The 13,976-nt window shown below is 43.0% G+C and overlaps 2 protein-coding genes across 4 annotated transcripts; both read left to right on the top strand.

Annotated features, from left to right (window-relative positions):
- The first annotated feature begins 762 nt into the window (after positions 1 to 762).
- LOC131137554 (dnaJ homolog subfamily C member 22-like) lies at positions 763 to 5,367 on the top strand. Its single transcript, XM_058085656.1, has 4 exons — positions 763 to 866; positions 2,437 to 3,037; positions 3,125 to 3,417; positions 4,780 to 5,367. The coding sequence occupies exons 2-4, from the start codon at positions 2,497 to 2,499 to the stop codon at positions 4,954 to 4,956; spliced, it is 1,011 nt and encodes a 336-aa protein (XP_057941639.1). The 5' UTR covers positions 763 to 866; positions 2,437 to 2,496; the 3' UTR covers positions 4,957 to 5,367.
- A 162-nt stretch (positions 5,368 to 5,529) lies between these two features.
- LOC131137553 (zinc finger protein Eos-like) lies at positions 5,530 to 13,320 on the top strand. 3 transcript variants are annotated; one of them, XM_058085655.1, is made up of 8 exons: positions 5,530 to 5,610; positions 7,486 to 7,546; positions 7,630 to 7,707; positions 7,794 to 8,051; positions 8,146 to 8,313; positions 8,959 to 9,099; positions 9,179 to 9,310; positions 10,009 to 13,320. In XM_058085655.1, exons 2-8 carry the CDS (start codon positions 7,486 to 7,488, stop codon positions 10,794 to 10,796), a joined length of 1,626 nt encoding a protein of 541 aa, XP_057941638.1. In that variant the 5' UTR covers positions 5,530 to 5,610; the 3' UTR covers positions 10,797 to 13,320. The 3 variants fall into 3 exon arrangements, with proteins under 3 accessions (XP_057941638.1, XP_057941636.1, XP_057941637.1); XM_058085653.1 differs by having other exon boundaries at positions 8,944 to 9,099; XM_058085654.1 differs by lacking the exon at positions 5,530 to 5,610 and adding an exon at positions 5,817 to 6,163 and having other exon boundaries at positions 8,944 to 9,099.
- The last annotated feature ends 656 nt before the right edge of the window (positions 13,321 to 13,976 follow it).

The raw sequence follows: 13,976 nt of genomic DNA, 5'->3' as shown, positions 1-13,976 counted from the left end.
CGTGTTAAACCATGCCAAAGTTTCACATAATGAGGTTTGCACATTTGGAAGTGAGACCTGAAAGAAGTTTGCCATGGCTCAAAACACTCGGTTTCAGAAGGCGTGGTAAATCTGCCCCTTTGTGATGTCACAGAGAGACAGACTTCCTGATATGGGAGTGACTGTAAGCCAGATAAGCTCCCTGCCCTCCCCCAAGCTCTGCTCCTCTGTTTACGTGCTAGCAATGGTCCGTACGGGAAAGCTGCATTTGTTTACAATTCTTAAAGATGTTGTGTTTGAAGTTCTTGATTCCCTACCAGTAAAAAAAAAACATTTTGATCTGTTAACGGCATTTCACACTGGGTTGTTTAGTGAACATGGGCCACTATGCAGCTAGACTAGCCGACAAAACCTAACTGTGTTTATTTTGTATAAGTCCACCCATCCATTTTCTATGCCTCCTCCATCTTAGGGCGCATTGATACTAGCTAACTAACATGACGCCTTGCTAATCGCTAGTCTCTCCATTTGAGAGATGGTATTATTAACAGCAACATTTCTGATCATTTAATTTCTATATGAAAGTGATGCTGCTTTACACATTATGATGAGAAAACGATTAGGAATCATGTACCGTTCCTATATGGATGTACAGTAAAATAAACTGAGATCTCTGAAGTATCCAACACTTTCTCATCTTATCAGAATAATCAAGGGTTCTAAATGTTGATGTTTATCACGTGCTGAGCTCTGACCAGTTTCACCGTCATGATCCAAAGTCCAAATTCTTGCAACAACATGCAGCACTGTAGAAAGGACGGAAATGGATTTATTATCAAAAGGACCTGCATGTTTGGGCTCTGTACGTAAGAAATAAAACCATTTTGGTAAGTACGATAATCAAATAAGTGGCCAAGCTTTTGGCTTAGTTGAAAGTTAACTCCGGGTAAATAGTACTTTGATCAGAATGTGGTATATCTAAAAACGTGCTGTTAAGAGGGACCGTTGCGGAATACTGACGTTTGTATTTCTTGTGCTTGTAATAAACTAGTGAAGCACAAAATTAAGTGAATGACAAGCAAATATAGTCATGTGAAATTTTCCTCCTTCCTACTTTTTTTCTGCATGTTTGTCACATTTAATTTTATATATTTTATATATATATATAATATTGTGCTCATTTTTTGGCCCTTTGTATTGAGTTGTGGACTCCTATAGAGCAGCTACACACAATAACCAGCACACAAAGCTTTCTAGTTCTTCCAGAATCTGCACCTATTCAGCTGTATTTCTTTGGATTTCATGCTTCCCGCGGAAATGGTCTGTTTTAATGTACGTATTCCACCAACATCCCGCCTTCTGGGCACGCCCACTCTGCTGTGGTTGGTCACACTCCAGAGTGCGTAGAAGGACTTCGGGTTTGTGCTGCTAACTTTATAGGAGTTGATAAACGGTATAGGAGTTGACAATAAACAGCCATTTTAACATATGAGTGTTGGATCCCAAATCCGATCCGGAAGTAGAGACTAGACCAGGGGTGCTCATTAAGTCGATCGCGAGCTACCGGTCGATCGCGGAGGTGGTACTGGTCGATCGCTGGTCGATCGCGGCGTGACATTACAAAAATATCATCCCAGCATCAATGCCGTCACTTGATTGACATACAGGGCAGCCATTCAGATGACAACTGAATGTTGCCCTTCGGGCGACCAATCAAATCAAACAACGTCTCTAAGTGCAGCAGAACTTACGATGTCAGCCTATCATCCATCCCCGTTACTTGATTGACATACAGGACAACCAGTCAGATGACAACTGAATTTTGACCTTTAGGTCACCGCTCATGCGTAAACAACGATGCAAAGTGCTAAGCTAGTCGGCGAATTGCGAGATTTTAAGCCCTCGCTAAAGTTTATGGTCACTAAAATGAGTGAAGGAGCTGGACCAAGTAAAAAGGCAAAAACTGGACCAAGTAAAAAGGCAAAAAACATATCACTTCCATACGGATATGGAATATTATACAGATATTATGATACGGATATTATCCATGACTGATAAACATTTGGAAGTGTGCTTGAGGCTGGCTATCAGCAGCTACTGTCCGGACTATGCATCCCTGGCTGGTTCAATTCAGTGCAAGTCATCAAAGTAAACTCAGGTAATTACAAAAAATGTTAATAGTTAATTATGTGTGTTTTGCAATATTGGCTCATTTGGTTATGTAAGGTACATCAACATACATTGTACGTACAAATAATCCTCAATACATTTGAAAATAAATAGATGTTTTGCATTTTTGTAGTGGGTAGATCATTTTGACTCGCTCATTTTAAAAGTAGCTCGCATGCTGAAAAAGTGTGAGCACCCCTGTTGTACATGAATTAGATTATCTGCAGTCTATGAAACACTGAAATTGAAAAATGTTACATACGATTTTTGTTTGCTTCCTCCCTACAGGTACTCATCGAGTATGCGTAAATCTCACCTGCACAAAGTGTGATCCACAACTCCCACCAAATGGCAAAAAGTATTATGGTAGCTTATGCCCTCTGGGCAGGAGGTGGGCTTTTTGGGCTTCACCATTTCTATTTGGGAAGAGACAGCCATGCTCTGTTGTGGATGCTAACGCTGGGAGGTTTTGGCATCGGTTGGTTCCGAGAGATTGTCCGTCTTCCTGTGTATGTTGATGAAGCCAATGGAGAAGCAGAAAATGACAGAAGACGTTCTACATCCGTGCCTCCACCAGTAAACCCAGTTAGATTTGCTGGCCAGGTGTGTGTTGGCATCTACTTCGGCACCGTGGCTCTGATTGGACTGAGCTCCTTCAGCTTCTTCTACTTGATAGTTCTGCCTCTATGTGTGGGTGCTGGGGTGCATCTGGTGTCCACTGCTGGCCAACAGACCTCTGATCTCTCACAAACACTCACAGCCAGTCTCATAACCTCGTCCATATTCTATGGCAGCACTTTATCCCCTCTTCCTGTCAGCCTGGCGGCCAGTTTCACCGCTGCTCAGCATCGCCGGTACAAGAAACCCCGGGCGGGAACGAAGGAACTTGGTGAGATATATGACAAAAATGACTCCATAGTCAAAGTTATGCCACATTATTCCATATTTATTCATAGCAGTATGTTTTTTTTTTTAGGTCCAAGGCTTTACAGGCTGGGTCTTGCTTGGCTGGCCTTCTCTGCCCCGTTAGCGTACTGTGTTTTCCATAATACCACGGCCATATTGTACCGCCTGTCAGACTGTGTGGCAGCACTGCTGGATATTTTCTGGTTTCTCCCTTGGCTTCGGAATGTGCTGGAGTACATTTTCTTAATGCCGTATCGCATCCTGTGCGTTTTCACTGGAGGGGGGTACTACGAAGAGACCTGGAAGAAGATGCTGGAGATACTGCTTAAAGACTACACCGAGAAGGAAAAAGAGGCCTTAGAGGTGAATCATAGTATTGCCTATATAATTATATATTAAGATGGAGATGTTTTTGTTCTGTTATCAATATATACATCCAACATCATACATTCTGAAATGCAATTAGGTATTAGGCAAACACAGGCGATTTCCTAAGGTCCCGAGATTTCCAAGGGCCCCCAAACGTCTCATAAAAACGTATATATTTTTTAAATGACTGTATTTGTCTAAAATCCATCCATCCATCCATTTTCTATGCCGCATATCCTAAACGACGGTTCCACTCGGCAGTGGCCCCCGCCCCAGCTCTACCGGAAAGGTGGTTCGTATCGTTCCAAACGTTCGGGTCAAGTTCCTGAGCTGGGTCATACGTGCGTCCTGATGCTCCACCGTTCCTTGAATACTGGCGCCGAGCTGACTAAACTGTTCTTCTTTCTCCAGCTGCAGTGGACGTGCATCTGGGGAGTCCATGTTGGTCAGATTGTTCTGTTATGGGTGCTGGCACATGTGCCAGGTGTTGCAGACCCCAGAGTAGAGACACAGGCGAGGTGTAAAAAGGGTATTTAATTATAACAAAAAGCGCTCACAAGGAGTAAGAAGCAAAGTACAACCAAAAGCTCCAGTGACAAACAGTCACCGGGAGAAAAAGTAGAAATAAAAAACTTAAAGTAGCAAATAAGGACGTACAGGAATGCTCAACAACTTACTCTAGATAGCAGTGGGGGGAAAAGTATACAAAGATCTTCAGCAATCTGATCCGAATGAGGATAAGTGATATAGAAAATGGGAATGATGGATGTAGTAACTACAATAAATAATTAACTATTCTAATTATTTTATTTTCAGACTAAGCGGAACAGATTTCAGGTTTTACTATCAATAGTGAGGCTAATAGGGTCAATTCTTAACTGCACTTTTTGGGGAATTTTGCCCTTCATTCACAATCCTTATGTGAAACGTGACCACACATCTTTCCCTTTTTTTTGTGCCTTCTCAAGACCGAAAAACAGCTAGCATGTGGGAGCTAACAACGTACACAACGGGAGGGACACAATGACTTTGACTATAGCCCAAAAAAATCATTGACTTCACTTTCTCTCTTTCTTAAAACCAGTGGCTCATCTATCGTATATTCAGGCTCAAAAAGATAAGATCCTCATTTGTTGAAAAGTAGTCGGCGGCGTAAAAGTCTGATTAATATTTGCCGACAGACGTGCTTGAACGGAAACACATTAGGATTGTGGATAATGAGCAAAATTCCTTAAAGTGGGTTATTTGCTGGATAAATGCTTCAAAGTCTGCACATGGATACTTAGATAGAAAGACTAATACTTCAAAAAGAAACTCAAATTTCTTCAAATTAAATTGTCAATTTTTCTGTTCCAGTTGTTATCCTTGGGGTCAGAAGCCTCTCTTGAAGAGATAACTCGTGGCTATAGAGAGCTGGCTAAAGCGTGGCACCCGGACCACAACCCGAGTAAGGACGCCGAGGCAACGTTTGTGAAAATCCAGCAGGCGTATGATGTTCTTCTCAGGCGCCACAGGCCACGCCGCTTCACATAGCCATGCCTATCCCCCCCTAAAAGGACACGTGGTTGGCTCAGGAATGTGTGAATGTACCAAAAGAAGATGTACAGCATCATTGACATCCTTGTACTTGGCAAACATTATTGTATTATTGACAGAGTGGGTGCTCTCCTTGGCGGAAAACAGCAGTTTGCTGCCCTCTTGTGGTGGATTGCACGACTGCACTATCACATCAGCGTACAGAACATCATAGTTAATGTGTTTTTGCTATTTAATATCACTATTACAAAGTTTTGTCTTTTTAATTTTCCGAATTTTCACATTTGCGCTCAAAGTATGATTTCATGAAGCAGTCGTACAAATAAAATGACGTAACATAAAGACATATAACATAAACAATAAGCCGTAAAATAAGCAGACTCACAATGTGTGTTGTTCTTCACCATCATTCGATTTGCATTGACATTACACTTGAATCGATGCATTCGACAATCTGTTAATCAAGAGCTGTGTCGTGCAATTATTCGGTCTGAATCCCAGCACGGGCCCGGAAGTTGTTTAGGGTTCCCAGGTAAAAAAAAAATAAAATAAAAAAAAAAAGAAAGAAAATCCGAGAGATGCTTCCGTCGCTTGGGAAAACAAACAGCTACCCAGACACTTAAAAAGAGGGTAACAACGAGCGGTGGCCAGGTAAGGGGGCTGTTTGCGGACGCGGCTGGGCGTTTGCGAACACTATAATAACCTCTATCGAATATCATTTGGAAGTATGCGGCGTGGGGTTTTTTTTTCGCGAGAGTTTGTCTCGGGTGAACGCCATTTGTCGTGTGGTCGGCTACCATAGCAACGGCGCGCTAGAAACATTGAACACTGCATGGCAACGACTACTGATTCATGGGATCAAGGGTGGATGACAGCCGCATCAACGATGACATGACTCTCGGTCCTCGTCGCCCTCCAGACGCCGGTGTCTGGCCGTAATCGAGCGGCTCAAACAAGTGGGCAAATATGCCCGGAGGGAGGGTGTTTATGTGCCGATGTGAACTACGGAGTCGCCCTCCCTCGGAGATAAAGGCTCCCCTGTCAACGGTTGGCGTGGGAGTCCGTATTTCCCACCCAGTCAGCCGTGCCCCGATGTGACTGGCGCGTCTGCATCCGCGCCTGTTGCTCTCCGAGCGGCCGAAGGCGGCACATTGACGCTCCCTTCCGCCCTCCTCGATCACTGCAGTCCGGTGTGGAGCTTAAGGTGCGGCGTGTTTACATCTTCCGTGTGTCATATCATATTTATCATATATATCATATATATCATATTTATCATATAACACATAAACATGAAGGTTCCTCAGAGAACCCACACCTCCTGCTTTCAGAGTCTCGAACAAAGTGATTTTACCAATCTCCATCTCCATAACAGTGATGTCTATATGGAATGGAGTTAGCCATATGGGATCCTTAAGGACTTTTTTTTGTCAAATTTTGGTTGTTTTTTGCTCATAACTTTGGTGGTCCAAACATTATTTCATCCTTTGATGACCTACTCCAAATCATCTGAGGAGATAGGAGACGTCTGTCATAATATCACCAACAACATGTATTTATGTTCATTAAACAACCATACACAAATATTATTTGGAAGACAAGACATACTATTAAAGTACTCCATGGACGTATATGATATCCACTTGGAGCTTTCCCATGGGGCAAAAACAAGCTCCAAACTATAACCGTATTGCTTTTGGACTCCAAAGACCAGAAGCTAGGCGGATAAGTCTAGCTAGCGATCTTAATCGCTAGCTGCCGCCAATCCCTGCTCCAACAATGCCTGGTCTATGCTGTTATAACACCTAAAAACTGGTTAATATGAGCTAGCTAACAATGCACATTGTCATTGTCACACATCTATTTTGACTACAAAGCCCTCTAAATAAAACAAACAATGTTTTATTGTTTTGTATACATGCTATGATTATGTAACATATGAAAACTAACAGTATTAGCTTGCGTTGCTAGGGGATAGCTTGAGGCGTTTTGAGCGATGCTGAGACGTCACTCACAACTATACGGTTTATATACAGGTCAGTTATGGAAATGGAGTACTTGCCGTTTTTGGAAAGTTTTTTTTTAGGACAATGTAGCTATTAATGTCAAAGTAGCTGTGTCCCAATGACGTACATTTTAGCTAGCTCGTATTAACTAGTTTTCTCACATTGTAGTGCATAGAATGCACAGAATATAGTGCAGTTCTCTTTTAAGGTTATTGTTTCCTGAAGTCCCTGCCATATACATATAATTTAATGTAATTACATATGACATTTGAAAATTGTCAAATTAATTCCAAAATTTTAAATCCAAAATATAGTCCAAAAATTGCATTTAATATTTAATTCCTGTGTGAATGGTTGTTTGTCTATATGTGCCCTGTGATTGGCTGGCCACCAGTCAGTCAAGGGTGTACACCGCCTCTCGCCCGAAGACAGCTGGGATAGGCTCCAGCACCCCCGCGGCCTTCGTGAGGATAAGCGGTATAGAAAATGAATGAATTGAATTCCTGTCTTCAATCTTGTACAGATGCAGGCATCTGGTGAAAGAATGAACGCTGATGACTGCAATGGATGCTCTTATGCATCAGGTAAATATACAGAATATAAGAAATAAAACTTATATTAATAAGTTCACCTGTCATCAGATTCTGACGTCGGTTGTCCATTTCAGGCAACGGTAAAGCGTCATCCGCGGAGCAGGACATTTACTGCCCAAACAGTCAGGTGTCAACTTGTTGCTCCTTCACCGGTCAGTTTAAAAGCTTCTGTTGCCTGATTGGCTGTAATCTTTGAATGGATTTAAGGATGTATGTGTATTCCCCCCCCCCCGTGCAGCACACTCCATTAAGGTTGAGCTGTGCAGTGAAGATGAATCACCGCGGCCCAACCACGGAGGGGCCGTCAGAGATAGCAGAACGGAGAGTGCAGAGCATGCTGGGGTGGGACAAGGTCATCTCTACAGTGACATGGCCACTTCAAATCCCGCCTCCCCTGGACCCATTCGGCTTGCCAGTGGAAAGCTCCAATGCGAGGTGTGCGGGATCATCTGCATCGGACCCAATGTGCTGATGGTGCACAAGCGAAGTCACACGGGTGAGAAGATGCCAGCAAACATAAACCGTAAAGCTCCAAAATAAAATACGCACAATCTCTGCATCTCTTTCATGCACCCCCGATGTGTTGCCAGGTGAGAGACCTTTTCAGTGTAACCAGTGTGGGGCTTCCTTCACCCAAAAGGGCAACCTGCTACGCCACATCAAGCTGCATTCTGGAGAGAAACCTTTCAAATGCCCCATTTGCAGCTACGCTTGCCGGCGCCGGGACGCCCTGGCCGGACACCTACGTACCCATGCAGGTACTATCCAGTGCCATAGCGCTATATTGTTATTATAATAACATTATAATGACTCGTAGTATTTCCTTGTACGAGAAATGGTCAAATATCATAATGCTGTTTTGATTGATATCATTGATGTTTATTTTTATAGTTTGCAGTTTGCAAAGACACAAAAACGTCTTTCGGTCTGTGATTTATTGTGATTAATTACGATTAAATATTTTAATCAATGAGCAGCCCTACTAGAATTACATTGCATCATACAGAGAAAGAAAGAAACTTCGATTAAGAAGTGAAAAAGCAAATCTATTCCATTGCAGACCACATCCACAAATATTGATATCAATATCTTTTTATAGGGCAGCTGATGTGATGATATTCATAATACTGTATGTGCTAACAGTAAGTGATCGAGAAAAGATTTTAGTAGAAAAGCTCAGAGGAAATTATTATTATCGTTGACCTAAATACTGTAAAGCCAAACTGTGAATTTGAGGCCATTATTAGTCATGATTATTAGTCAAGAATAGCCTACGTAATTGAATGAAGTAACATGCGCTTTATTTTATTATGCATTCTCAATATTCCGTTACCTTAGCTTTATTAGAATTCATTTAAAAAAGTACTTTATTTATCTTTCAATTGCAGTATCTTCACCACTAGGGGGAAAACCTTTCAAGTGCAGCTACTGCAGTCGCAGCTACAAACAGCAGAGCACACTGGAGGACCACCAGGAGCGCTGCCACGCTTTCCTAAAGAGCCCGGACCAGCAGGGGGTCATCAACACCCAGGCAGTACAGCAGGGTAACGTGACACACAACACCATGTGGGATTGTTCCGACAAATATTATCAATTAGCCTTGAACTGCCACCTTTTTTGTAGGTGTCAAGTCACTAAATATCGAGTCAATGACTAAACCTGCACTCGAGCCATCCGAGGACAAGCAGCACTTTGTAGATAGATTAGCTGTTAGCATCACCAAACGGAAGAGGTCGACGCCACAAAAGTTTCTTGGTAAGTTTTTTTTTATTATTATTATTTATTATTTTTACGCTGTACATTGTTGTTCACATTTGATGTCATCTATTTATTCTCCACATTATTATTATTTATTATTTATCTTCTTTTGTCTATGGTATTATACGGGATCTATCCATCCATCCATCTATTTAAGCAGTAAAGTTAAATACGCCATGCACAACAAAAAGGGCATCATAATATACAGAAGTTACTATACGTTATATAATATAAGTTACTATACTATAGTATTTACAGTACAATTACAGTTGTAATTGTAATACTTAACAAGTGCAACTCTGTGACAGTGTAAAGTATCCTAATTTGTGTTAGCTCATTTTCCCAAACCACGGCACAAAAAAGGATGAAATTGTAAAACGTTATTCAGACAATTATACCAGACCCCTAAAATGATTACACCTCCAACCCTAATACCCCGAGCCCTAATATTAATAACCACCGATCCCAAAATTAGACTCCATGAATCAGATGGACTTGATTTATTTCAAAACATTCAATGCGCGTCTACAAAACACACGCTGTAACTTTAGAGTTTTTAGCGGAATCGGCCACCAATTCCGACTTCTGGACCTAGCTGTACATTGGACGTCCATCCATCCGAACCACGATGAAGGTGCTCGGTTGAAGACGTGTGAGGCCAGACCATCAGACCATCACTGGTGTCTTTTTCCCAGCTGACAAGCACATACGTCTGGACCTGCCCGAGGCACCTTACGATCTGTCCTCTGGGTCAGAGAGGGAAGGGGAGCATTTGACCCCCCAGCCAGCTGCCGAGTGCACCGGATCGAGCGGGAAGCAACTCCAAGAGGAGAACCCTACGCTCTCTCAGCTCCATCCCGCCTTCTTGTCCGAGCTGCGCACAGTCATGAGCTCCATCCACAGCAACGTACCTCCTCAAGGAGTCCCGAGCAGACTCACAACGGTGCCTCTCGGCCAGTCGGGTCAAGACGCAGGTGAAGGGTGTGAAGGTCGCTCCTCAGTCCACGGCCACACCCACTCACCCAACGGATGTCCCGACTCCACAGACACAGAGAGCACAGCCGAAGACCACAGCACAAGGGCTCCAGTGCAAATAAGTACCTCCAACCACAACCAGCACCTCCCCTACCCAACCCTGGGACTGTCCCACAGCCTTCCCGCCTCCAGCCCCAGCCAGGCCAAAGAGATGGACCCGGAGTGGGGCAGGGTGTGTCCCGCTCCCCCCGTCCCGGTGAAAAGGAGATCCGGCTCGCCGTTCCCGTGCAGGGAAACGGTGCGGGTGCTGGACCGGGATGGCCAGCACCTCCGCTCCTTCCACTGCCACCACTGCCACATCCTTTTCCTGGATCACGTCATGTTCACCATCCACATGGGCTGCCACGGCTTCCACCAGCCCTTTGAGTGCAACATCTGCGGCCACCGGAGCCGGGACCGCTACGAGTTCTCCTCGCACATCAGCAGAGGGGAGCACCAGGTGGCCTGATGGAGCAGGTAGGGGTGAGGCGGGGGGGCGTGACTGTTTTGCTCAAAGCGTCGTGGGCTCATGTTTGTTCTGCACCAGAATCCCCGGTTTAAAAGTCAGAATTGGACAATTCAAACTTCTTGACGGCAATTGATTGCACTCTCTTGTTAAATCATCTGGCAAAATGTGATTTTGCTTCAAAAGTGCCTTCGTGGGGGATTCCCCCAAAGTAAAAAAAAAAAAAAAAAAAAGCGTGGGAACGGGTGCTGATGAATTTGGACCAGCCATCTTTTCCTAGTTGCTTCATGGAGAGCTGGTGTGCACAGGTAGAAAACAAAGCAACGTGTTTACATTCGAAGAATCGCATTTGGCGTCCTTAGGATGCACTATTTTAACATTTTTTCACCCCCCCTCCACCCCCCCTCTGGGAGAACCTCTGGGGGGCGCTGGAGGACTTATGGGGAGGAGCAGCAGCGGGTAAAAAATCAGTAAATGTCACGATCCTCAAGCTAGCCTGTGTGACAGTTTAGTTGGTTTCTGCCAAATGTGGCCCGCAGGACACTAGTTTGAGGCCCCCGCCTTGATATGAAAGTTTAATGTAAAGTTTGATATGGATGCTGTATGGTATCATGTACCCAGAAAAAATTATTACGTTTTTAATTAATGTTCATGTTAAAGGTTAAATAACTGTTAATAGTTATCCTCCCGATCCGTGTGGAAGTGGTTAAGTTTTTGGCTATTTAAGTTTAAAGGAAATAACTTGGAGGCTACTGTTTAGGTCGCTAGCTCTCTAGTTTGCGAGTTAGCATGTGTCTCGAGACCCTGCAGTTGCGCAATATGTTGTAAATAAAAAGAGTATAAATGTGACTATAGTCGTGTTTTGTCATGTCTACAGGGCTCTAATAATGCTTTGTTCATTTTAATGTGAAAAAAATCATTTGTCTACCCACCAACTATATGTGCTTTCTTAAGTTTTTATTATTATTATATTTATTTATTACTGATTGATTGATTTTCTTTATTCTTGATTTGTTTATTTATTTTTCATCTTATTTTGTGCAGAAAAATGAAGATATTTGAGAACAGTGGAATGTTTTATCAGAGCTTTTCTTGTAGAAAATCGAAACCAAAGCAAAGTTTGTTCATTTTTCTGTTTTTAATAAATGCGTTTTTGTTTTTTTGGAAAACTTGATGCGGCCCAGTCTCGCCCAGACCCTAGCTCCCCCAAGTGGCCCCCAATTAAATTGAGTTTAAGACCCCCGAACTAAACTGTCACAGAGGCTAGCTTGAGGATGGTGATCTTTTTCAAACCTGCTAAGAAAACCCATGCACTATGAGATTCCTTGGTATGCTCCATATGCACTGAGAGAGTTTTTTTGGGGGGGGGCTTCTGTCAGAGGATAAAAGCTTGAAAGGACTGCCTTAACTATATCTTGTTTACAGCATGTGAAATCCCAAAAGAGGATATTTGCAAGCGTCCACGGAGCCTGACCCGCTGATATCGTGGGGATTCTGTGAAACGAAGCGAAACCGTGAAAGCGGAAGTAGCTTTTCTCTTGCGTTAAATTCTGGATTTGAAAGCGAGCCTTAGAATACTGGTGCAGATCAGACCATGAGCCGTGAGGTGTCCAACAAAAACCCTGACCACGAAGGCCCGGGTTTCTTTGACCTTCACAGGATTGCACCTGTAGAATATCTGCTTTATATATGAAAAGTCTTCACCTAAGACTCGATGGCGTTTACTTTGTTGTGATTGTTCTGCTGCACTGAAACCGCTGCTGTCTACTCACAAAGGTCGGCCATTTAATTTGGAATAGTGCGCCTTTCTCAGATTCCCACGGCGGCGGTGCGCTCGCCGTCTCACTGAAGTTGCTGCACTGACTGACGATTTGATATCATTTTAGCTTACGAGAAGCTTCGTCAGAAACAAGGTCATTGTTTAGAAATCAAGTCGGTTGGGTTCCAGTGAATATTTAATGTTGCTTGTTTCAGCCGTGGTGTATTTAATCAGCTATATTCCAAATCTTATCCAGCATATTCCTCACAAGATATGTTACCTCCTGCTTCTTTATGGCACCCAAATACCTTATTGCTACAGTACAGTGACTTTTCCGTTAGTCTTGATTTTGGGAACATGAATGAGACCAAACTCAGTATTCTCAGTTTGTTATTGTGGGTTTGCTGCTTCTTTTCCTTGTAGAATGTACTTGAGATGGTTTGACGAGAAAAAAAAAAATAAACAAAACTGCACTTGGTTTGTGAAATAAAGAGACACGGGTGTGAGTGGAACACAGCATGTGTGCTTGTCACCACTCGGCTTCTACCTAAAATTGTGAAACTATTTTTCAAAATGTGAAGTGAAGACGTGAGAAACGAGGCACGGATTTGTGTCTCCTTGTGTGATCTTTTCATGTGATATGATATTTTGTGAGTGATGTATAACACGACAAAACACTTTACCTCAAAGTTCAACTTGTTTAACTGCCTCATTATTTCCAAAAGTCCTGTTGCTTTCCGAGATGTTTCTGCCCTTACAAATGCTTCGCCCTCGTTATTCTGGAAACTTTTTACTGTTAATAAAGTTCACTTTATTGATAAAATGATTCCTGGTTTCTGAATATTAACTGTGTTGGTGTTCTCATGCCAAATCAAACGAGAAACTAGCTAACTAAAGTGAACTAGCTACTGCACTGCTAGCTAACTAGCTGTTCTTCTAGCTGTATGCTCTTATTTATTGTTTGTTGTCTTTTATCTTGTATTTTATATTGGTGTTTTTTATCTCCTGTACAGCGACCTTGGGTGTCCTGAAAGGCGCTTTTGAATAAAATGTATTATTATTATTATTGTTCTATCAGACGATGGCTGGAGCGTTGCCGGAAACGTGACTGTTCTCTGTGCCATACACTACATTACCCAGCTGCCTTTGGGCGAGAAGCGGGGTCCAATTTGGAGTGGCCAATTGACCTAGCATGTTCTTGGAATGCGGGAGGAAACCCACGCATGCAAAATCCACACAGATATGGCCGAGGGGGGAATCAAAGTCGGTCTCCTAGCTGTGTGTAACCACTTGTCCACTGTGCAGCCTTCTGAGATACAACAAATGAGGAATTGGGGGCTAAAGTTGCCATATTGTCGGGACGGCATTACATTTTGAGGAGAGAGTGTAAGGATAAGAAAAGCCACGCCCACACATTTCTGATT

Source organism: Doryrhamphus excisus, chromosome 10, assembly GCF_030265055.1.
Source record: "Doryrhamphus excisus isolate RoL2022-K1 chromosome 10, RoL_Dexc_1.0, whole genome shotgun sequence".
Lineage (NCBI taxonomy): Eukaryota > Metazoa > Chordata > Actinopteri > Syngnathiformes > Syngnathidae > Doryrhamphus > Doryrhamphus excisus.
The sequence above is the reverse complement of the archived record's forward strand: the minus strand, read 5'-3'. Positions and strand labels throughout refer to the sequence as shown.